The 22,296-nt window shown below is 49.7% G+C and overlaps 10 protein-coding genes across 10 annotated transcripts; 5 read left to right on the top strand and 5 right to left on the bottom strand.

The window, feature by feature from the left end:
- Positions 1 to 635: 635 nt before the first annotated feature.
- N7471_011547 (uncharacterized protein) lies at positions 636 to 1,487 on the bottom strand (the record flags this gene model as incomplete). The annotated part of the gene is made up of 1 exon (XM_057284266.1): positions 636 to 1,487. One exon carries the CDS (start codon positions 1,485 to 1,487, stop codon positions 636 to 638), a length of 852 nt encoding a protein of 283 aa, XP_057130532.1.
- Positions 1,488 to 2,631: 1,144 nt separating this feature from the next.
- N7471_011546 (uncharacterized protein) lies at positions 2,632 to 5,120 on the bottom strand (the record flags this gene model as incomplete). The annotated part of the gene is made up of 4 exons (XM_057284265.1): positions 2,632 to 4,179; positions 4,291 to 4,817; positions 4,909 to 4,924; positions 5,016 to 5,120. 4 exons carry the CDS (start codon positions 5,118 to 5,120, stop codon positions 2,632 to 2,634), a joined length of 2,196 nt encoding a protein of 731 aa, XP_057130531.1.
- A 1,077-nt stretch (positions 5,121 to 6,197) lies between these two features.
- N7471_011545 (uncharacterized protein) lies at positions 6,198 to 7,975 on the top strand (the record flags this gene model as incomplete). Its single annotated transcript, XM_057284264.1, has 4 exons — positions 6,198 to 6,446; positions 6,555 to 7,049; positions 7,107 to 7,783; positions 7,843 to 7,975. The coding sequence occupies 4 exons, from the start codon at positions 6,198 to 6,200 to the stop codon at positions 7,973 to 7,975; spliced, it is 1,554 nt and encodes a 517-aa protein (XP_057130530.1).
- Positions 7,976 to 9,203: 1,228 nt separating this feature from the next.
- N7471_011544 (fumarylacetoacetate hydrolase family protein) lies at positions 9,204 to 10,327 on the bottom strand (the record flags this gene model as incomplete). The annotated part of the gene is made up of 5 exons (XM_057284263.1): positions 9,204 to 9,408; positions 9,480 to 9,576; positions 9,637 to 9,952; positions 10,014 to 10,252; positions 10,300 to 10,327. The coding sequence occupies 5 exons, from the start codon at positions 10,325 to 10,327 to the stop codon at positions 9,204 to 9,206; spliced, it is 885 nt and encodes a 294-aa protein (XP_057130529.1).
- A 241-nt stretch (positions 10,328 to 10,568) lies between these two features.
- Positions 10,569 to 11,044, top strand: N7471_011543 (uncharacterized protein; the record flags this gene model as incomplete). The annotated part of the gene is made up of 3 exons (XM_057284262.1): positions 10,569 to 10,701; positions 10,756 to 10,805; positions 10,871 to 11,044. 3 exons carry the CDS (start codon positions 10,569 to 10,571, stop codon positions 11,042 to 11,044), a joined length of 357 nt encoding a protein of 118 aa, XP_057130528.1.
- Positions 11,045 to 11,748: 704 nt separating this feature from the next.
- On the top strand, positions 11,749 to 12,912 carry N7471_011542 (uncharacterized protein; the record flags this gene model as incomplete). The annotated part of the gene is made up of 1 exon (XM_057284261.1): positions 11,749 to 12,912. One exon carries the CDS (start codon positions 11,749 to 11,751, stop codon positions 12,910 to 12,912), a length of 1,164 nt encoding a protein of 387 aa, XP_057130527.1.
- Positions 12,913 to 13,137: 225 nt separating this feature from the next.
- N7471_011541 (epoxide hydrolase family protein) lies at positions 13,138 to 14,565 on the bottom strand (the record flags this gene model as incomplete). Its single annotated transcript, XM_057284260.1, has 4 exons — positions 13,138 to 13,838; positions 13,903 to 14,100; positions 14,176 to 14,232; positions 14,292 to 14,565. The coding sequence occupies 4 exons, from the start codon at positions 14,563 to 14,565 to the stop codon at positions 13,138 to 13,140; spliced, it is 1,230 nt and encodes a 409-aa protein (XP_057130526.1).
- Positions 14,566 to 15,263: 698 nt separating this feature from the next.
- On the top strand, positions 15,264 to 16,513 carry N7471_011540 (uncharacterized protein; the record flags this gene model as incomplete). Its single annotated transcript, XM_057284259.1, has 6 exons — positions 15,264 to 15,448; positions 15,505 to 15,544; positions 15,615 to 15,739; positions 15,832 to 16,027; positions 16,120 to 16,423; positions 16,485 to 16,513. 6 exons carry the CDS (start codon positions 15,264 to 15,266, stop codon positions 16,511 to 16,513), a joined length of 879 nt encoding a protein of 292 aa, XP_057130525.1.
- A 333-nt stretch (positions 16,514 to 16,846) lies between these two features.
- N7471_011539 (uncharacterized protein) lies at positions 16,847 to 20,035 on the bottom strand (the record flags this gene model as incomplete). The annotated part of the gene is made up of 1 exon (XM_057284258.1): positions 16,847 to 20,035. One exon carries the CDS (start codon positions 20,033 to 20,035, stop codon positions 16,847 to 16,849), a length of 3,189 nt encoding a protein of 1,062 aa, XP_057130524.1.
- A 438-nt stretch (positions 20,036 to 20,473) lies between these two features.
- On the top strand, positions 20,474 to 22,210 carry rvb2 (RuvB family ATP-dependent DNA helicase reptin). Its single transcript, XM_057284257.1, has 3 exons — positions 20,474 to 20,543; positions 20,595 to 21,041; positions 21,100 to 22,210. The coding sequence occupies exons 1-3, from the start codon at positions 20,535 to 20,537 to the stop codon at positions 22,051 to 22,053; spliced, it is 1,410 nt and encodes a 469-aa protein (XP_057130523.1). The 5' UTR covers positions 20,474 to 20,534; the 3' UTR covers positions 22,054 to 22,210.
- The last annotated feature ends 86 nt before the right edge of the window (positions 22,211 to 22,296 follow it).

The raw sequence follows: 22,296 nt of genomic DNA, 5'->3' as shown, positions 1-22,296 counted from the left end.
CCCCGAGATGGCAAACTGGATACCCGTTTGCGAGGAATGGGCGCATGTGCAGACTAGCGTATCTCACAGATTCCGTCAAAGATCGCTAACGGGAAGAGGAGAGAAAACAAAGACGGAGAATGTAGTGTTTCCCAATAACTACATATCCCGAATGAAACGGGAGATAGTCTTTCAACGCGTGGTTATATCCTTTTGGTACATGTAGGCTACTTCCTATGTATGTATCAATATGCGTGGTCTAATTACGCAGCTAGGATATATACGTAGGTTTGTGGGGCTAGGAAGCGGTACGGTGTCTAATTTAGAAAATTAAGCTCATTTATTTTTCTATATATCATCATGATGGATATACGTATGTAGGTAGGCATTAAGGCGGGAGGAAACAATGTATCTCCAGTTTATCATTTGGTCCCTTTCATAGCTCTGACGATCTTTCAACAATGCTCATATGCGACTTTATCTTATCTGAGTCATTCATCACAGTTCTTGGCCCGTTCATTTTGCAACACGCCTTCTCTTAATCCGAGTTGGGGCCAGTGGTAAGTCATCTTGCTCAGATAGGTGCGGCGACGCAAGAAGACCGCTACTGACTTTATTCTCTCCACGCTTGGATATTGCTGAATCACGAGCGTGGTTCACCGGCTCATCTTTCTCCACTGTGTCGCGGACACGGTTGAATCCAGGGGGTTTCGTTTACTCTGATGGCTGAGCTTCACATCCTCATGGGCTGCGGAGGAGCCAGACAAAGGGGTGGGACCAGACGCGATTATTCCATCGGAGGAGGAGGCCAGCTGGTGATGCAACCGCTTGGAGATAATTTTGGCGCGTTTCGTTGGTGAAGGAGATCGGCGACGATATCTAGGCTGCGATACACGTTGCGGCGATTTTGATTGGGGGCGGGGTTGAGACATGCGAGGGGCCCTGGGCTTCCTACTGGTGTCTTGATTTGGGTCTATAACACCTGAAAACCAACTGCGCTGCAACCCGTCGCCGACACCGGGGCCTTTTTCAAGTTGAGATAACTCCAGGGTATTCGAATCCTGCGGGTACGTGGAAAGCTTGTTTTGTGGCAGCGCGGGTTGGTCGCTGTCGCATGAACCCTTCTGTCGTGGCGATTCGCGAGCAATATCTTGATGACTAGGCTCAGCTACCGACTCCTTGTTCCCGAGCTCGCTAACACGAGAGGTATCCAGTCGCCGGTCAATTTCTAGAGACTCTTGACCCCAACCTGCAGCCCGCCGCTTCACAGACAACCATGAATACTCCCGACCAGTCTGCTCGTGAAATCGCGACGCGAGATTCACCCAAAACCCTTTCATTGGCAGCTTGCCATTGGGCACGGAGGGCAATGCTTGTTCATACAGTCTCCTCAGAACGCCCTCTTGCGCAAAGGTGAGTTTCTTGCCACGGCCTGTGCTGGGGCGGTGATCGATTACTATATCGCTAAGCTTGGTGCCACGGGCTGATGCAAAATCCATCGGGGACATTCTGGAGCCGACTCCGGGTTGTGGGGTCTTAAGTTTGATTGACGATCATCTGGTCTTGTTTGGCATGAGGACGCCACGCTGCCGCCGGGTCAGATCACTTGGCTTGAATTTGAATGGATAGCTCACGGCTGGACCCACAGGTCAAAGAGATTAAGAATGCCAGTGGCTAGATTCCAGCCGAAAGGAGCGTGGATGACACCGGAAGTGGGTCGCAAAGATCGGGGGGCGTCGCGTCGCGTCTACCCCGCGTTTTCGGCGTCGACACGTGATTATCACAACTTGATTCTCATGTAGGTTTCAAGGTTCAGTCTTTTCCATTTATATTGCTTTCACTTATTGACACGTCTTTATTACGTTTACTTGACATGCGTCCAAGACTACCGAGTCATCTTAGCTCTTGGATACAGTCTTTTCGTCTGCGATCCATAAGTCAATATTGCCAGTGAGAATTAGGAATAGACAATATATCCAACAATTTGTTCATTTGAAACCCTGGTCAGCGGGTTGGAACACCTTACTGTGCTAACTATACCACATACCGCACAAAATTAGGGCAGAGCAGCTGCACCAGGGCAACCATGCATGAAAGACAGAGCATGTGGACCACGTGGACACACAACCCTAAATAAACTATAAATTTCTCAATGGCTTGGAGGGAATTGCTATTTAATGTTTGTCAAGGGCCTATCAATAGCGATCGTTCGCCCTAACGAGGAGCTGGCTTTGTACTACCAGCAGTTCTATCTAGGACAATCTCGGTTATATTTCCTCTTCTGAAGAGTGTTGCATGACTTGTGCTAGATGTCGACTGGTGAACCAATTCGCTTTGGGACTAGAGACGAGGATAACTCACTGGTTCTAGTATGGAGCACATCCCCAGTTAACATACGATACAGCAAAGTTCGCCGAAAGCTCGAGCTCACTTCTGCACAGAGTGTGAACAGACTTGCACAAGTTACGTTTCACAATTTTGTTCAACTTGGATAATCAAATTCAATATCAGGGGTATATAAGTACATGTCAATAATTCGAGCATGTGTCACTGAATAACCATTCTCTGGAACACCTCCACCAACGCCAAGAACGAGCAAAATTCCATGTGTTCAGCATTCATAAACTCGGAGATAAAGTCCAGCCGGATCACCTAATGACACAGCTGAATCCATTGGGAAATAATATCCTCCATGTCATGCGCAATACCCCACTGTGAAGACAAGCACCGGAACAACTTTTGCATAGAGTTGAGCTCATAAAGCAGATTCCTGACAGCACCACCAATAGGAAGCGGAAGCGAGGAAGCCCCATTTCCATTCTCGACAAAGCGCTTTGTCTCGGAGCCAGATCGAGGCCGGATATCCTCGTGGCCCAGGTTGAGATCCGAATGGGACAGCAAAGCATCTTGCCAAACGATGTTGCGAGGCAAATTCACAGTGCCGACTCCTGCAAGTGAAAAGACGACGTATATTGTCGCCGCTGCAAACAGTGAGCTAGGCATGTGCACGACGTGCGCGCGGCCACGTGGTAATTGCTCTACGATGTCTTGGATGGCGACTGCGTGGAGGACGGCCCGCCGCGCGTCTTCTGAATTAGCCCATTTGACTAGATCGAAGCCCGGGCGGACGGTTCCGCATCCACCGGAGACGTTTTGGAGAATGTTGTAGCGTAAGCAGACGTAGCGGGAGAGGACGGTAGAGTTGATCATTGTATCTAGACAGACTGTGTGCCAACGCAGGAGAATTTCGAGTCTCTCTGCTGCGGTGAAGTGGATGCTCATGGATATTGTTTCGTGGACCTGAGCCAGAGCTCGCCGGATGTCTGATTGGCTTGGAACTCCCACGGCTAGTTCATTGTCATCAAAGTCGGAGACCAGAGACTGAAGCCCTTCTAGCACCACACGCAGTGCGAAGGCAGAGAACTGATACTCTAGAGAGCGGAAGCTCCCGACTGGCGGGAAGAGGGAGCGAAAAACCGTCCTAAATGAGGACTGATCCGGCTTTTGGGGATGCATGTGAGTCAACCATTCATCGGCAGTGCTAGCATCAAAAGCTTCTTCGCTACTCGGAAGAGTGAGTGGGTTTGCCACATGCCGAGAAGAGGCACCATCGCTCGAAGTTTGAGCCACGAGCCCGTCCAGGACGTAGTAGGCTAATAGGGTGCGTTGCTGGATCTCCCGCGCAGACCAGATTCGCCACTGGTGTTCTTTTTCTGCAGCGGGGGCATCGATCGATGGAAGGTTTTCCATTGAGTACGGCTCGCTGTCGTACATGCCGCAGTGTCTTGCCCATAAGAAGCCCAGCGGATGGAATACCTGGCTGGTGGTTCGAATTGCCCGGTTTTTGGATAGCGCCCCATAGATCTGGCCCAGCAGGGCTGTGATCATCAACTGAACGCCCTTACATGCATCATAGGGGCCATTATGTGTGATCATGGATTGCCATGAAGTTGAAAGTGCGGTATGTGCTAGGCGCCATAGGGCTTCACCCTTTGCAACCGAGTCCTTGGGGCCTAGGTACAAAGAGCCGATGGCGATGGCATTAAGGAGGAGAGCATGCGTGCATTCTCGGAAGACAAAAGTTGCACGATGCAAGATTGGAAATGTGGGGATGAATCGGACGAAGAACATATGGAGACATTCGTCGAGGAATACTGAGGTGATTGATGTGGCTTTGACGGCGGCGGTAATACTGGATGACTAGGAAAATAAAATGTCAGTTTCGATCAAATTTCGGTTCAACCTTTGTCTTGACCGAGACTTTCAACCAGCCTAGCTTCCTCGTCTGACAAAATACAAAGCTTAACTCACCGAGCTCGTTACCATCTCTGTGATATCTCGCACTGCCTGATGCCCTCCACCGGACGGTATTGCCCCTACAGAAGACCTATGGTCATTGAATAAATTTGGAGACCCGAAGCCCATACCATTCATATCCTGCACGGTAGGCGGAAAAGGCAAGGTACCAAGCGGCATTTGCCATTGATCTGTCGTATCCGAGGACATCAAGCTCTGAAACAAGTTTTCGGAATCAGGCCAGACCAACTCAAAGTCTAATTCCAAGTCGACATTCTGCATACTCGCATGGTCTCCAGGATGAGACTCGTCCCAGGAGTGACTTGTTGCTGAAGTTGACGCTGGATCAGCAGTGGAAGCACTCCTCGTATCCCAAGAAGCAAGAGAATCGAAAGAGGTAGGCTGTGTCGGCAAGTGAATCTCCGACGAGTCATTATTTGCATCTATAGCACGCGCATGCAGCTTTTCATGGCGAGTAAGAGCATCTTGGCGGGCAAAGGGCCTCCGACACTCTTTACAGACATATGGTTTAGATCCCGTATCTAAGTCTCCCGGTCAGCTGGGTGGATATTTCCTTTTGAAATTTGTGCAGGGATCAAAAAGGACGCGGGATCTGATAAAATTAGAACATACGGCAACGCTCGTGTCTCTATAGTGGCCCGTTAGTTATCTTATATCACTTGGCGGTCCCTCCTTCGTGGGGAAGTTGGATTTGAGCCCAGCCTTGGAAGTCTACTCACCCTCAAGTGTTCGGCCTTGGAGAATGCTTTCTGGCATACTCGACAAACAAGTTTCTTGCCTCCTGGTAGTGCAGGCGCTGTTGTCATTATCCCCATTGACGCCATTTTTTGTCGATAAGGAGAAGGAACAGTAGAGGAGTAAATCGTGGAGAGGTGATTGTGGGGTGTGGCACCTGTGGACTGCTTATGCGATCGCGGAATTATATTTTGCCCCCCAGAGGGCTTCAAACGTCTTGAAGACAACAACGACCAGGTTCAAAACGTATATTTACTCTACTCCGTACTTGAATAAAATTGAGAGCTGTGTTCGAATTCAAGTCAACTACCCAAGCGTTCAAGCATTCAAGCGGAAATAAGGCGTCGTGGCAATACCGCCAAGGAAGTGTGGCTACTATGTTCTTCCCGATTTCTCTCCACAGTGCTCAGACCAAGTCCAATGTGTCGCAGGGTTGCGCGGCTTGCAGGCAGAATTGGAAATGCCGTCCCGATTGGGGTTTCCCTAGCTGAACGGTGCATGCGGCGAAATAAATTGCTTGATCCCAGGGAAATTGCGCCAAGACGTCGAAATCAAGAGGCTTTCGGTACTTGGCTCGGGAGGGAAGCCGCCCTGCATAGTAAAAAGCTTCATCGGCTAGCCGTGGTCAAGTGCCATGGCGACGCCTTTTACACGACCCCATGACAGCAATTTGTTTAGCGGCATCCTGACTCGCCGGTACCGACGCTTTCCAATCAGGAACCATGGAGTGCCTCCGCATTTCTCTCCATTTTCTCCTCATTTTCTCTTTATTTCCTCCCCGAAGGACCCGCAACGGAGCCGAGAACCCCGGGAATACCTACCCCAGGCGCAGGGGAGGTCCGACTGGGCCAACGCCGTGGGATTAGTGTCTTGGCTATGCACACTCACCCTGGCATTTTTCACAAGTCCCTCGCTGATTTCGCGTCCCCAGCGGAGCTACAGAAGGCCCCAGATCTGTGGTCATTATTGTTCGCCCCAGGTGCCCTCAACTGGCTCACCCTGAGACATTGTTTCCTGTTTCCTGTAGTCCTCTCATCCAACTCCCCAACCCTCCGACTATTCTCACGGCAATCAACACACCATCACTTTGGGTCATATATAGAGGGTAATTCGAGCCTTCGGCTGCTTGTCTAATTCCACTTTTCTCATCGGGAAACGCAAGCAACATGACTTCTCTCGAGCTGCAATCGAGCTCGTCGAGACGAGATGAGGTCGAGGAAGTGCCAGGCACGAAAGCCGACATCGATCTCATTGAGAGCGCAGGACATGGGCGGGCAGCCACCTACGCCGAGTCAATGGCTGCTCATCTGCCAAAAGCACACCGAGACTATCTGATGGAGCGACACGGGACTCTGGAACTGGATCCTATTCCCGGAATGAGTCCGGCTGACCCTTACAACTGGCCTGAGTGGAAAGTAAGTCAATATTCTCCTTGCTACAAGATGATTTCGCCGCGAATGATCCTGAAACAAGACAAAAGCAAAGGATCCCGTTGGACAAAAGACTGATGTATCAACGCGCAGAAAATGATTAACCTTGTCCTTGTGGCGTTCCACGCTTGCATGGGCACATTTACCGCCGCCGCCATTATTCCTGCCTATTTAGACATCTCCACGGAGCTCGGCGTCGGAATGCAAGATGCTAGTTACTTGACGTCTTTGCAAATTGCCATCCTTGGAGGTGCGCCTCTATTCTGGAAACCGCTGTCCAACCGGTATGGGCGCCGGCCTATCTTCCTCGTCTCTCTCATCTGCAGTCTCGTTTGTAATATCGGCTGTGCCAAGAGCACCACATATGCCTCTCTGGCTGCTTGCCGAGCTCTTGTGGCATTTTTTATCTCGCCTGCCTCCGCCATTGGCAGTGCAGTCGTGATGGAGACAACCTTTAAGAAGGACCGCGCCCGTTACATGGGTGTTTGGACACTGATGATCACCCTGGGTGTCCCGGTTGGACCTTTCATCTTCGGCTTCGTCACCTATCGCATTGGTTATCACTGGATCTACTGGATCCTGGCAATGGTAAGTTCTCATCCCCATAGTAGTCAATAACCTGCTCATAAGCTGATAAATCCAAAGATTAACGGCGGCCAATTCATCTTGTATCTGTTCTTCGGCCCTGAAACCCGTTATCTGGGCAGCGGCATCGACAGCAAGGAGTCCACAAGGAAGATCGAGTACATGTCACTACGACGGATCGACCCGACGCCATTTTCATGGTTCGAGTTCGTCCGCCCACTGACAATGGCTCGACACCCATCAATCCTCATCCCAGCATGCGCATACGCAATGGTCTTCCTCTTCGGCAACATTCTCGCAACCGTCGAGATTCCCCAACTCCTGCAAGAGAAGTTTGAGCTCAACTCCGAACAGCTAGGCATGCAGTTCCTAGGCGCGATTATAGGCTCTGTAATCGGCGAGCAAATGGGCGGCGTGTTGTCAGACTTCTGGATGAGCCGACGCAGCCGTCGCATCGACCGCAAGGCCGAGCCAGAATTCCGCCTGTGGCTCAGCTACTTCGGTTTCGCGCTCACCATCATCGGTATGATCGTCTTCCTGGTCTGTACGCAGGAATCGCCCAGCGGACACTGGAACGTCACGCCCATTATCGGCACCGCTATTGGCGCTGTCGGGAATCAGCTTGTCACCACGGTGATGATCACCTATGCTATCGATTGCTTTCCTCAGGAGGCTGGTAACATCGGTGTCTTCATCACCTTTGTCCGACAGATTTGGGGTTTCCTTGGTCCTTTCTGGTATGTTTTCTTTCTCTCCTCCATTTTGTTTCGCGAGGTTGTCGTTAACATCAACTTAGGTTTGCTCCCATGTTCGAGAATGTCGGTGTTGCTCCCAGCGCGGGCATTGGGTCGGCGCTGGTTGTCCTCGTCAGTGTTATTCCCACTATCTTCCTGCACTGGCGGGGTAAGGTTTGGCGTAGCGAGGAGTAAACGCACTGGACTGGAAATCGACTTCGGTTTCGGTGCTTCGCGTTCAGACATTTGGTGAGTATTGTTTCGGTTTGAGTTTTTAGAGCATTGGTGGGTGTGATAGAGTGATCGGGTTCGGGTTCGCGTTGGTTAGGTGAGATTCGGCATCGGCGTCGGCATCGAACTCGGCAGGGTGGTTCCAGTGTATATAGCTTCGCACATAAATTGTATGATTCTTCAAGAGCTTTGACAATTGACGAGATAAAATATCCATGGTCAGTACAGAACAGCAGCATCAAGAAGACTGGTTGAGTTCAGTTCAAGGAATCACATCACGATGGATGTGTATAGAGTCATTAAGTTTTGATAGCGTCAGGAACCAACAACATCCACGCAAAGAAACGGAAAAAAACGAGGGGGAGAACTCCGAATTAACAATGGAAATCCAGCAAAACTCTTCCCAACAAAAAAGAGTCGCAGACCGTCTTTTAAGCAAACCACTCCCCGAACGGGGACAGCTCGGGACGCCGACCCGGTATAATCCCGTAGCGCTGAAATCGAACCATCGCGGGTCAACGAGGCCCACGGACCCTGTCGGACAGCTGATAACTGCCGGGTGAACAGTTCGGCTTGCGGTTCTGGCTAAATGTTTCCAAAAGTGTGATGTTATTCGTATACAGTACTACTATCGGGTTCACGTTATACAATTAACTACGATAGTAACATCCGATCAGTTAAAGGTAAACTCTGCTAAGCCTATAAGCATCATATCCATAGTTTCAGCTTACCCGTTGGCAAATTTTTACCCTTTGCTGAGCACTTTAGCCTTCGTCTACAACAAAGTTGTCCGAAATGCCAAGTAAAGGATCTATGTGGCGGGAAATTTTTACTCCGCCAAGGGAAGAGTCTATATCCGGTTGGGCTCTGTGATTGGTCAAAGCTTCTTTGATACGGACTATTGACTCGCATCTTTGAGAAATCTCCTTACCTTGTGGCTTGTGGCTAGGAATTGAATATATCCCGTCGGGCGGCTTTGATAGTAATTAGTGTCGTGTATCCAAGGAGACTTAGGAGCATATACATGGAGGTGCAGGCGATCACCTCGCTAGAGTTTACGTGACTACAGCATGCATAGTATTTAGATTTATATTTAACAGTCGCCAGAGCAACTACAAGTCTCATTGAATGTATATAAATTGAAAGCTATTGCCTCAAGAAGTCGTATATATCATTTTTATATACTGGGTCGTTACTGGTGCTCGATCTTGTTGATGAGTGTGCCAACATGGGGCAGCAGCTCAACGGAGAACTCGTCGCCAGCCTTAATAAATTGCTTCGGGACCTTAGCTGCGCCGACGCCGGGCGGGGTGCCAGTTAAGATAATTGTACCGGCAGGCAGGGTGGTGCCTTGGGAGAGGAAGCTGATCAGCTGGGGGACGCTGAATATCAGGTCACTGCGGTGAAATTCAATGTTAGCTGGTGATATTTTATATACCAGAAGAAATGCGAAGCAGAAATAACGTACGTCAATGGGCAGTTCTGCATAACACTGCCATTCTTAAGACCACGAATCTGGAGCTTGCTAGCATCGGGGATGAGAGTAGCGGAAACGAGGACGGGGCCTATAGATATCAAGTCAGTGCAAAATTCTCTTGAATAGTATACAGCCTCAATGTACATACCAATTGGGCATGCGCCATCAAAGCCCTTTGAAAAAGACCACTGGCTCTGATTCATCTGGGAAGTACGGCTGGAAACATCGTTCGCAGCTGTATAGCCAAGAACGTAGTCTAGGGCCTCGGACTCAGACACATCCTTAGCATCACGGCCAATGACAATAACCATCTCGGACTCGTAGTCTCCGGTGTTATCTTGCTGCGTAATCTTAGGCAGAACTGTTGGTGCAGGCCAAGGATCCGCCAGAGAGCTGGCCGGCTTCATGAACAGTGTCGGGACTTCGGGGATCGGGAGAGCCATCTCCTTAGCGTGGGAGGCATACTATAGTGCGCATTAGCAACTTCCTTTCCCTTGAATGCTTCCATCGTGATTAGAAACTCACGTTTAATCCAATGCAGCGAATAGTTCCAACCTCGCTTTGCGCCAATGGGGACAGAATGCGCCCGATGGTCTCCGTCGTCTCAGTCACTTGGCCAGGGCTCAGTACTGAAGTGCCGGAGAAGGGGTGCACCGCAACCTCCTTGCCCTGGTAGAGAGCCAATCCGACATCTAACTTGGGATCGACGGGTTCTCCGATTAGAACCTTGGTGGGGTTCGACTTGGGGACAAAGCGCACCAGGCCTATTTTTCGTCAGTCTGGGATCCGGAGTCGATTTGAGAGTTCTTACGCGAGAAGGTAGATGCGATTTTGGACATGGTTGTATTAATTGGAGAATAAAAAGAGGATACAAGTAAATTGAAGCGGAAACCTCATATATAATACGCGCTATCGAGACCGATAGCGGAGTATGTCAACCCCGGCGCTGTATAAGCCGGAGGGGCAGCCTCCCACAATGTGGGGAAGTGGCGAGCGCGGCCGATTTCAGCTTGGAGAATAAAAAGATTAAAACCCCCGCGATTGTCGCGTTGTTGTAATTATTATTACTGTCTCACCATAATGTCTGCTCCTAAAGGTCCCTTCCAGCTGGTTAGTGTCAACACCGCGCCCGAGCGCGCCAAGCGCCTCATCGGCCGCGTCGCCGAGGCTCTGAGCGATCGATACACTATCATCCACGTTGACAACTGCGAGAGTAAGCATATTGAGAGCCACTGAGAGTGAATTTCGGTTGACAAACCTCACACAGAAATCGACGAGGTCGAGGCCAAGGTCAAGCAGCACAACCCCGAGGTTCTGGTAAGTCCGACTTCGGGAATTCCGAGCATTCCCAAGCTGGAATTCCGTATTAACATCCTGAATAGTTTAGCGCCTCTATGTGGTCCGCCGAGGAGGCCCAGCAGATCCATCAAATTGCTCGCTCTGTTCGACCTGATATCAAGCTGCACGCCATTCCCCAAGGCTTGCAAGTCGAGCGTGGCCCCGATGCCATTGTTGAATATCTGATTGAGAAGGTGCCGGTGCTGCTGGACAGCTAGATATTGTGAATATGAACCATGTATATATCCATGCCTCAATAATCGTTTGATGACAGAACGCGATACAGTAGCTTGACTTTACCTCTGGGAAGTATTAAGCCTGGCAACCAGGCTGTAGTACGATGAATCGGCCGAAGAGAGGGAAGCGACGAGTGGTTTCAGTGACGCAGAAGGAAGAAGGTGCTTGCCTTAATTCCATAGGTTGGTCCAAAACGTGCTGAGCCTTTCCAAGGTTGGTTTGGCTCTCTTGTCAATTTGATGATTCTTCTTTCTGAAAAGAAATTGTAGGTTCTCTGGTTTGAATCCATTGAGCTACACTGGTCGAGTAATCCACAGCCCCCAAACCCTGAGCCAACAGCTGATCAATACGACCATTAAAGTTGCATTTACTCCAAAAAAAGGACCCTTGATGACCTCCTGTCCAATGGTAATCTGGCGAACACGAGCATTGTCCCGTTCCACCCCTTGGCACCTTGGCATTCAGGGTCAGCTAGGTATAAATCCCGTGTTATCACTTCACTAGGGCACAGAACGAATCATTTTCACGGCCAAAGCGGGTGCTCATAAACTCATGCCCGACCGGGCCATCGCTCATTTTTTCTGCTTTTAGTTTTTTCCTTCTTCTTGACGAACACTTTGGAATGATGAGCTGACGCACAATTTTATTTTGATACCCTATGAACTGATTTACGATATCGAGCGCAATGTTACTTCGTCACCCTTTTCTCACAATCCTGGCCTTGCTAGCCGTCCCAACGCGAGTATTATCACGGAAGGGCGGTGATGGCTCTAGCAGCGATAGCGACAGCAGTAGTTCCAGCGGTTCCAGCGGCTCTAGTGACTCCAGTGATAGTGATGACACCTCTTCATCAACAACATCATCCACGGGCGAAGTCCACTGCTTTGATACCCACCGGCTCGACTTTGACGATCTCCAACCTTCGCACTACCACGGATACAATCAGGCACCACGCCGTGGCCATGCTAGTGCGGTCACCGACTGGGATGGCGTCTTCTTCAAAGGCGCAGCCAGTCTCAAATACACAATAATAACACCACCAAACAACTTGACAGAAGACGACATCGTTAGTTCAACTTTGATCACATGTCCCGTTGGCAGACAATCCATGCGCATGCTGGGCGTTGCATGGGTCGGTGCCAAAACTCCCACTCCTGCGGGACCCGTCAATCCCTTCACATTGGGCTTCAAGGCCTGGGAGAGCAACGTACGTGTCTCGGATATCGATTATTCATACCGTGTGTGTGAGGACCTAGATCTCATTCATCTCACCACGACAGTGGACTGGTACAACGAAACTTCAGTCGAGAAGGCCATGGATGCTGTTGCGTTCAACATAACCCAGGCGGCGGATAACAGCAACAAGATTCTGTTCGATGGGGTCTATGATCTTAAAGACTGGGCAGATAGTGAAAGGAGCTATCTGCAACCAGCACGCTATGACAACACCGGTCTTTGGAATCAGATGATTTCCCTCCCGGATAGTATATGCTCTGAGAAGGGAAAATTGGGCAAAATCCTCTTTGCATGGCCCACTGGAACACACGTCAATGGGTCTCTGACCAATGAAACTCTTGAGTTGAATTTCTCTGGCTCGACACTTGCTGGGTTTGAACATCGTTATGCACGGCCGGACACCGACACAAAAGTAAATGTGACTTTCGAATTCACATTCACGGGTAGTTTGGACGCCGCGAATTCCACGCAAGTGGTTCTACCAGGGGCGTCGAGCCACAATGCATCGCTAGTCACCTTTGAGAGGGCAACTGGTAGTGCTACTGTGACAAGTCTCCCATTGTACTATGTATTACTATCTTTATTGGTCAGCGTTGGGATGATGGTTGTATGAGCGTACAACTTTGGGAGGAAATATATCTATTACCAATACCAACTAATCCTTCCTCTTTTTACTTCTACTTCCTGTCCGTTGTTATCATGTAAAAACCGCAAGAACAAGCGAATTTATCTTCAATTTATCCCCCACCTATCTGCTAAGATCACGATAGGCTCTGGGATACCTACCCAAATATCAAAACCAAGAAGCCGCAAATAGTACTAAGTAACCATCACATAGTTAGTATCCATCTTTCCCTGAAACGACCCCATAGCAAGGACCATTCTTGCTAAACATGGCCCGCAAGTCCTGGACGATAAATTCGGGAACCTCCCAAGCAGCAAAGTGACCTCCCTTGGGATGCTCGTTCTGTAGAACAACCGGGCCTAGGCCAGCCGCCCAAGAACAAGGAATGACGGAAATTTCCCGAGGGAGGTGCGCAATTCCCAGCTTCACAACTGGGACATATGTAATCAAGTCCTGGTAGGTCTTTCCCTTGACCATCTCGGCGTGAAAAGCTTCATAGTATATTCGGACACTAGCCGCGGGTCCGGCTCCAGAAAACCAGTAGATAGATATCCAAGTTAGAATCTCGTCATCTGTCCAGGGATATGAGTCTGTCCAGTCGTGCAGCTTCTCATAAATCCAAGTTAACAAGGCAACAGGGCTATCTTCTAGTGCTGCACCAATGGTCTGCGGCCTGGTGCTTTGGAGTTGGTTGTAACCGTAGCCTTCTCGTTCGAACCATTCACTCCTTTCGCGACCTGCCTTTTCCCGGTCATTGTACGGCAGCAATGCGTGTTGCAGGGCTGTCCATGGGTTATCGGTGAATCGAGGGGGATTGGCCAGCACCATGTTGATATGAGAGGCTTGGCAGTGCTCGGGGTATAGTAGACCGATGGTTCTAGTAATCCAGAATCCCCAATCTCCGCCCTGAGTCACTGTGCGTATGCCCAAGTTAGTTTCTGGCGTGGCTGGTACATCCCGGTTCTTTTCGGATCATACCATACTGATCATAGCCGAGCTTGATCATGAGCTTGTGCAGGACTTCGGCATACTGTGCAAGGCCAAACCCACGACGAGTCACCCCCGAAGAGAAGCCGAAATTGGGCAGCGATGGAGCCACAACGTGGAATGCGGGACTGTCGTCGTCACCTTTTAGCATCGGTAGTAGTTTTGTGACTTCAAGAAACGATCCTGGCCCTATATGTAGAGATTAGAGACCGCGCTTCTATGGGCAATATAATAAATGTGAAAGAAGAGAAGATTGATACTCACATCCATGACTAAAAAGTAGTGGAATGGCGTTCTTGTTGTTGTTGATTTGATGGACATCTACATGTTGAACCTCGTGAGTACCGAACCCTTGAGAATGTGTATTGCACAAAACTCACAGTGGATATCCAAACTACCAAATCCATCTACCTCGATCTGTGTTTGATATTGGGGCAACTCATTCAACTTGGCTTCTGCCTTCCGCCAGTCAAAGCCATTCTTCCAATACTCTATGAGTCGCTGCACTTCTTTCACTGGAGTTCCAAAATCCCAAGGATCTTGTTCGGAGGACTCCAGCTGAGCTGGGAATTTAGAAAGTGCCAGGCGTTGCTGAAGGTCTTGGAGACTCTCGTTAGGAACAGAAATCTTATGCGGTTTTGGTTGATCGGCCATAATGAGGTGATTTTATTTGATTTGATGAAAGTTAGAAGCTGATCAGGCGGGGTTAGCAGGGGTAGTCGGCTTTGGTGAGATGAAGTCGGCCAGTCGCAGATCCTCCTAGGCCCAGACCTCGGCCAGTGATTAGGTACCTTCCAAAGTTGCTTTGGTTAGGTACGGAGTACAGCGGTTGGCAATTGTGGCAGTTGCGGGGTTACCGGGCTCCCCTAACGGGGCCTTCACCGCCAGTCATGGCGCCCCCGGGGCATCTTACACGCCGCAACCAACGCCTAACGCAGAGTACCTTTAATTGTTATCGAAGTGACGTTTAGCATCAATTTACCCTAAACTCATTTATTCCCTATCTCTATAACAGTTTCTCTAATTTCTGGCTCGAGTTAGGACCATCTCACCAGTTAGCAGTGATAAAATAATTCAACGGACAAATTGTAACCACCTGGGCAATTCCGCCATAAGCGAAAGTTATGAATGCTTAGGGGCCTAAAATTGTTGGGCTATGCCTAGGTCGGGAAGGGTACCCCCCCCTTAGTCGGCCCCGACATTAGGCCGGCCTCGGGCCCTCAGGGGCCGGGGCCATCAAACGCGCTTAGTCAGCAACCGACGGGCGAAACCGCGGCCCGGTATTTCCAAGGTTCCCGATCATCTTGAATCCGACTTTTGATACTTACCATTCCCAACAAGAAGATCGGAACATGTTCTCTCTCCGGACAGTTGCGCGTGGTGTTCCAGGCCTCCGGGCTTTCTCCACAGCCCGTGTGCTACAGTCCGAGCTAGCATATCAAGTCTTTGGCCCGGAAAACGGTCAAGTTGTCCGAGACCCCATCCTGATTCTACACGGACTATTTGGATCAAAGCAGAACAACAGGAGTATCGGCAAGTATGTTTTGTAGCCAAATATCGAAATAAAACTACCTGTTCTTACATATCTGTCAGGGCCTTGGCACGGGATCTGAAATGCCAGATCTTTGCACTGGTATGTTTCCGCTTGTCCCCGGAAAGACATGAAAAAAGGTCACTCAAGAATCCTAAACTAATATAAACAGGATCTGCGTAACCATGGCCAATCTTTCCATGCTCCGGAGCACAATTATGGTGCCATGGCGGATGATTTGCAGGAGTTTATCAAACAGCAGAAACTGGATAAATGCGTCCTGATTGGGCATTCCATGTATGTTATCCTCCTTATTCCCTAAGCCAAGCGCAACTGAAGCAAACGAATCATCCAAATTATGTGCCATTCTCAAACTAACAATTCGCCAGGGGTGCCAAAGCTGCAATGGCGGTAGCACTACGTGCCCCAGAACGCGTGTCAGCTTTGATCCCCGTTGACAACGCACCGGTGAAGGCAGCACTGCAGGGCGATTTCTCCAAATACGTTCGCGGCATGCAGAAAATCGAAGCTGAGAAAGTTACGAAGCAATCCGATGCCCACAAAATTCTCGAGGATTATGAAGAGGTAAGGTGTTCCTCTTTTTAACCGCTAGGGGAGAAATGGGGGCGATAAGCCTAGGCCCCTCCGGTAATGTTTGGCATGCTAACACTTCCTAGTCTATGCCAATCCGCCACTTCCTTCTCACCAACTTGGTACGCTCCGAGGAAGATAACACGCTTAAGTTCCGAGTGCCGCTATCCGTCATCGGCGGTTCGTTGGGTCATATGGCCGATTTCCCTTTCAAGGAATCTGATAACCTCCAATACAACGGCCCCACGCTCTTTGTTCGTGGCACTAAGTCCAACTACGTTTCGGACGATACTGTGCCGGCCATCAAGAAGTTCTTCCCCAACGCGCAGATTGCGGACGTCGAAGCGGGTCACTGGCTTATTTCTGAGAACCCTGAAGCATTCCGCCAAGGTAATTCCCTCTTCTCGGCAATGATTAATACTAGTATTTTATGCTTACACTATGATAATAGCGGTCGTGAAGTTTTTGGAGTCGACATAATTGGAGTTGGGGTCTACATAGTTGGGGTTGGGGTAAGATATGGGTCACGTGACTTTAGATTTTAGACGTAAATGCTGGCAATCCCATGTACAAATAATAATTCACCCAGTGGTGTGCTGAGTAATATCGATTTGAATAGCGAATCGCCGGTCAGGCTTTCAGCCTATCGACCGAGTGGCGAAAACGTATCTAATAATGCTTCCCTAAAGCTGGCTCACGGAGATATCGATGGTTCACCTGGCAAGTCGTAACTCAAGGAAGACGGAGGGGGAAGGAGAGGCCTACAGCGATGGGTTTGGAGAACATGAGATCTGAGATCAGGTTTGAACCAGCTCAGGCATCCTGCTTGCTCCGCTTTCGCTTCTTGCCTGGTCTGTTTGAAGCCTTGGGATTCTCTTCTGCCTGCTCCGCTCTCTTCTTTGCCGCCTTCTTGTCCTTTTTGCTGAAGCCCGGAGCAAAAGATGACGGGGCAGAAGAGCTGGGAGCCGGCGAAGACTCAACCACCGAAGAGGATTCGGTTGTGTTTCTTTCGTCATCAGAGTCTATTACAGAGGACACTCGTCGCTTTCCTTTCAAATGTTGAACCTGACGAGGTTCGGCGGATTTGCCAGAATAAGGCGATTGGTGACGGTTGCTTAGCCCACTGAGGGTTTGTGGGGACTGTCCAGCTTGTATCGCAGAGTGATTTGACTTCGAAACGCTTGGTGTGGGATTGTCGGCCTGACCGTTCCCATTGTGCTGGATCTGATATCCACCTATACTAGGGTCCTTAGGGACTGTCTTGGGTGTTGCCGTAGGCTTCGGAGTAAAAGCACGGTCGTTTGGTTGGGGTTGAGGAGTTTGGGATGGAGAAGTTTCCTCCCCATCGCCGTGCTCCTCCAATAGTTTATCGACCATCTCTGAAATCTTTGCTCCTGCTCCAAGCGCCTTGAAAATGTCTTCGGCATTCCTCAGACGTTTGATGTACATCTTCACCGTATCCCCCTGCTCAGTGAATTCTTCTAGTGATACCGGTGGTTTCCGGTCTTCAAGGGCTTTCACCTGTTCCTTGAGTTTGCCGAAATCGCAATCATCGGTTGTGTTCCGATCTTTCAAGTCTTCCAGCTGTGTCCGGAGTTCGTCAAGAACTTCATCTTCGGTTTCGCTCCGACCTTCCAGGCTTTCCAGCCGTATCCTGATCTTGTCCAGGTCATCACACGCTGTAGCGTTTCCCTCCGCCGCGGCTTTAGTCAACTTGTCGATCGTTTGTCGAACCTCTTCCAGTTGCAAGATGTGAGCATCAACCGTATTGATCAATGGGTCGATCTTTTTCGTGGACTCGGTGATGGTTTCAATTTTTTCATCCTGGTCATCGCCCTTTTGAACAATGCCTCCGATGGTGTCGTCTTGAGCGGTGATTCTGTTGTGTAATTCGCTCCGCAGTTCAAGGTTCTTCTGTAACTCATCACTATGCTCGCTGATGAGTCTCTCGATCGGTACAAGCTTGTCAGAAAGGTCTTTGACCTGTTGGAGCAAAGTCGGCAACTGAGTCAAAGTCTGGAGCTGCTCGGGTGACACCTGTGCTGCTTGAGACATCTCTGCGCTGGCCTGAGCCTTTTGTGTATCTGTCTTAAATCGGTTCGTATCTGCCTTGAACGTCTCTATGTCCACCTTGAACGCGTCTGCATCTGTCTTGAGCGCAGAAATTTTGGCTTCAATTTCAGTTCGGTAGGCCGTCAATTGTTGACTCAGTTGATCAACAGAGGGGTACATTTGCTGCATGGCATGTGCCATAGAATTGACTAAGTCGCCTGTAGTGATGTTGGTATATCGTGTTTCTAGTGAGCGAATGGCCCTGTTGAGAGATTCAATTCTACCCTCGCACTTTGTTACAGCTTGAGTAAGGTCGGAGACTGGAGCAAGGCGGTTTTCGAATCCATTTAGTCCACTTTGAAGGTGATTTCGGAGCTGCTCCAAGTCCTTTGGCAAGGACGCCCTAAGTTGGTCAAGGGCCGCGGCGAGTGTCGTCTGATTGTTGGTCATTTCCTCAGATTTCCTGGTCAGATCTTCCACCATTTTCAAAGTGTCATCCTGTTTAGTTTCCAGTGATGTCTGGCTCGACTCCTGGTGCTGGCGTAAAGCGGTCAACTCAGCCACACGGATGACATCCACGTCCTGATGGAGGTTCTTGATATTGTTAAGGAGGTCTGCTTGGGTCTGGACTCTCCTTTCCAAAGACGCCACTCTTGTAAGCACCCCGCTGTGGGGAGTTGGGGTTGCTTCTGATGAGAGCTGGCCGCCGTTATCAAGGTTTTGTTGCTTGGCTCTGAGTAAGGCCAGGAGATCTTCTTGGGCGGTAATCTGCTCCGTGGCGTGCACCATTTGGGCTTCAAAATCAGTTCCAATTTGTAAAAATCGAGTCGACGCGCTATTGTTGACATTTTGTCGCTTTGTATTGAGCGATTTGAGGTCGTTTTCAATAGAAGAAAGCTTGCCCTCAACCTGTTCATTCGTCATTTTCAATTTGCCACCAAGATCCGAAATGTTGGTCTCTATCTGCTGGTTGGAAGTTCTCAGTTCTTCCTCGATGGTGTCCACCATCTTCTTGATGATAGAAATCTTGTCCTCAAGCTTCTTGTCCGCAGCCTTCACTTCATCCTCAAGGCTTGACATTTTGTTCGTGAATTGACCACGCCATTTGGATTGAAGAGTGACTGAGTTCGCAATCCTTTTCATGTATTCCAGTGCCTCCTCCAATCCATTGGGGTTCTCCATGGCATGCTGCATTTTGTCCAGCTTTCCTTTGAGTTCAGCGATATCTTGGTCCCGGCCTCGTATGTCCATTTGGACTGTTCCGATTTCGGCATTCCCTTTCATTGGATTATCACCGCTGGTGGTTGGGGCAGGGCCTTGCGCCATTACTTTGATTGTGGACTCCAGATTCTCAACCCTCTCAGGTATTTTTTCGAGCTGGGGCTGGGGCTTGAACTGCGACAATATCGAATTAAAAGTATCCTGCGCCTGATTAGAGAGCGATCGATGCTGAATGATCGAGTTGACATGGTTGGCCAATTCATCATTCGCCGCGTCCAGCTGTTGCTGGAAGTGAGCGATGACGCTTGGGAATTGCTGGGATTGCTTCGCCCTCTGTAGGTTTTTGGAGATAGAAACTATTTCCTTTTGGAGTCTCTCTTTCTCTTCCTCGCACTTGTTCACTTTGATCAATGAGTTGACCAAATCTGAGATGAACGATGCGCCTTGGTAACTGGGGCTTTTTGTGGGTGTAGGGCCCGGGGCGCTGTTAGGGATTGATGGAGGAGGCACCTGTGGAAGCGAGTTTGTGGGTTTCAGGATGAAGGAGGGGTAGGCGGGGAGGTTCGGGTGTGCCTGTTGGGCATTTGAAGATTGAGGATCAACTGATTGCCTAACGGTACCGGCAAGCCGAGGATCTTGCGCCTTGGTCGGGGGCGCAGAGGGGAATGGGCCCGAGAGTCTCTTGCGGGTATTAGGGTTAGGAGAGTCAACATCCATTCTGCTGGCCATGTTCCCTGAAATGAATGTATTGCAAAATACTCATCGTATTTGCAACAGAACTAAAGTGTGATGTTTCGGGTGTATTGACTCGCGAGATGCAGTCTGCACTTCTGCACTGAAGTAGAATGCAACGCTAAAGGCGCAATATTAACGCGTTCACCACGCGAAAACTTGTCGATGAGGTACAGTGCTTATAGGTGTAGATATTGCTGAAAACGCCTAGTCTACTCCCTCTGAGCTAGTGAAGGGAGCCAGACACGTCAGATCAAAGACGCGATGAGCACCAAATTCGTGAAATTGGTTCAAATGACGCAAAAAAGACGAGTACACATGAAGTCAAACGGGTTTCCTATTTCTTTGAGGCATCATTCTGCCGGGCGGTGACGTTGCACTTTGATCTGCGATCTGCCCTGGCTCTCTCTCTTCTTTTGCTTTTCTAGAGCTTTGGCGCATTTTACCAACATAATCTTCCATTTTAAGATACATTTCGCTCTGGCAATTTGCAAATATGGCTGTAGTAAGTTACAATTCTTCTAGAATATTTTCACGGTTGCTGACACCAAAACAGCCAATCTCGACTGTCGCAGAGAGCAAGGAGCTCCGGGGACTGAACCTCATCGCCGCCCATTCGCATATCAGAGGCCTCGGTGTCGATGTAGACACTCTTCAGCCTCGGACATCCTCCCAAGGCCTTGTGGGTCAGGAAAAGGCCCGGAAGGCCGCCGCAGTGATTTTGCAGATGGTGAGGGAAGGCAAGATTGCCGGTCGCGCCGTTCTGATCGCAGGGCCTCCTAGCACTGGAAAGACAGCAATTGCAATGGGCATGGCACAATCTCTCGGACCGGACGTACCTTTTACCATGCTTGCTGCTTCTGAAATTTTCTCAATGGAGATGTCGAAGACAGAAGCCCTGACCCAGGCATTCCGGAAGTCCATCGGTGTGCGCATTAAGGAAGAGAGCGAAATCATTGAGGGTGAAGTTGTGGAGATTCAAATTGACCGGAGTGTAACTGGCGTGAGTGGTTTTCTCCACGCGGAATGATTTAATAACATTGCATACTGACTACCTGCAGGGCAATAAACAAGGAAAGCTCACGATCAAAACTACGGACATGGAAACGATTTACGACATGGGAACCAAGATGATTGATTCGATGACCAAGGAGCGAGTAATGGCGGGAGATGTGATCTCGATCGACAAGTCCTCGGGCAAGATCACCAAGCTCGGTCGGTCATACGCACGCTCTCGAGACTACGACGCCATGGGCGCCGATACCAAGTTTGTCCAATGCCCCGAGGGCGAGCTTCAAGTTCGCAAGGAGATCGTCCACACCGTCAGCCTTCACGAGATCGACGTCATTAACTCGCGTTCACAAGGCTTCCTAGCCCTCTTCTCCGGCGATACGGGCGAGATTCGGAGTGAAGTTCGGGACCAGATCAATACCAAGGTGGCTGAATGGAAGGAAGAGGGCAAGGCAGAGATTATTCCTGGTGTCCTGTTCATTGACGAGGTTCACATGCTCGATATCGAGTGTTACTCCTACATCAACCGTGCCCTTGAGGCTGAGTTAGCCCCTATCGTCATCATGGCTAGCAATCGCGGCCAGGCACGCATCCGCGGGACCACCTACACCTCTCCTCACGGCCTACCCCTTGACTTCCTCGATCGGGTTGTGATCGTCAGCACACAGATGTACTCTGGTGACGAGATCCGTCAAATCCTCGCCATCCGAGCGCAGGAAGAAGAGATCGATCTTTCGCCTGATGCTCTCGCCCTTCTCACCAAGATTGGTCAGGAGTCAAATCTGCGTTACGCCAGCAACATTATCACTACTTCGCACCTCTTGAGTCAAAAACGCAAGGCGAAGGAGGTTAGTGTTGATGACGTCCAGCGCAGCTTCCGATTGTTCTACGACCCCGCTCGGAGTGTGAAGTTCGTCAATCAATATGAACAGCGCTTCATCGGTGACCAAGGTGCCGTTAGCTTCACTGCTGCTACCAATGGCGACGCCATGGAGCTTTCTTAATTGGGTTACATGTTTTAGTACTGGGCTATTCGGTGGGCAGTTAAGCGGGTCGAAAAAACTACACTGGATCTTGATTTTTATTTTTTGTCGCATCAAACGATGTATGATAGGACTGGCGCTTGCTGAGTTGATTTTGCCTTTGAGATTCAATTGCAGTCCTCTGTTCTGGAGGATCTGATATTAATATTTCATTCATCGATGGTATTTTGTGTAGCCAAAGCAATATCGTAGCTCATATGGGGG

The sequence above is a fragment of the Penicillium samsonianum genome (genome assembly GCF_028829775.1).
Source record: "Penicillium samsonianum strain IBT 33392 chromosome Unknown utg000007l_segment0_segment0, whole genome shotgun sequence".
NCBI lineage: Eukaryota > Fungi > Ascomycota > Eurotiomycetes > Eurotiales > Aspergillaceae > Penicillium > Penicillium samsonianum.
Note: the sequence above shows the minus strand (reverse complement) of the source record. Positions and strands in the feature narration are given on the sequence as shown.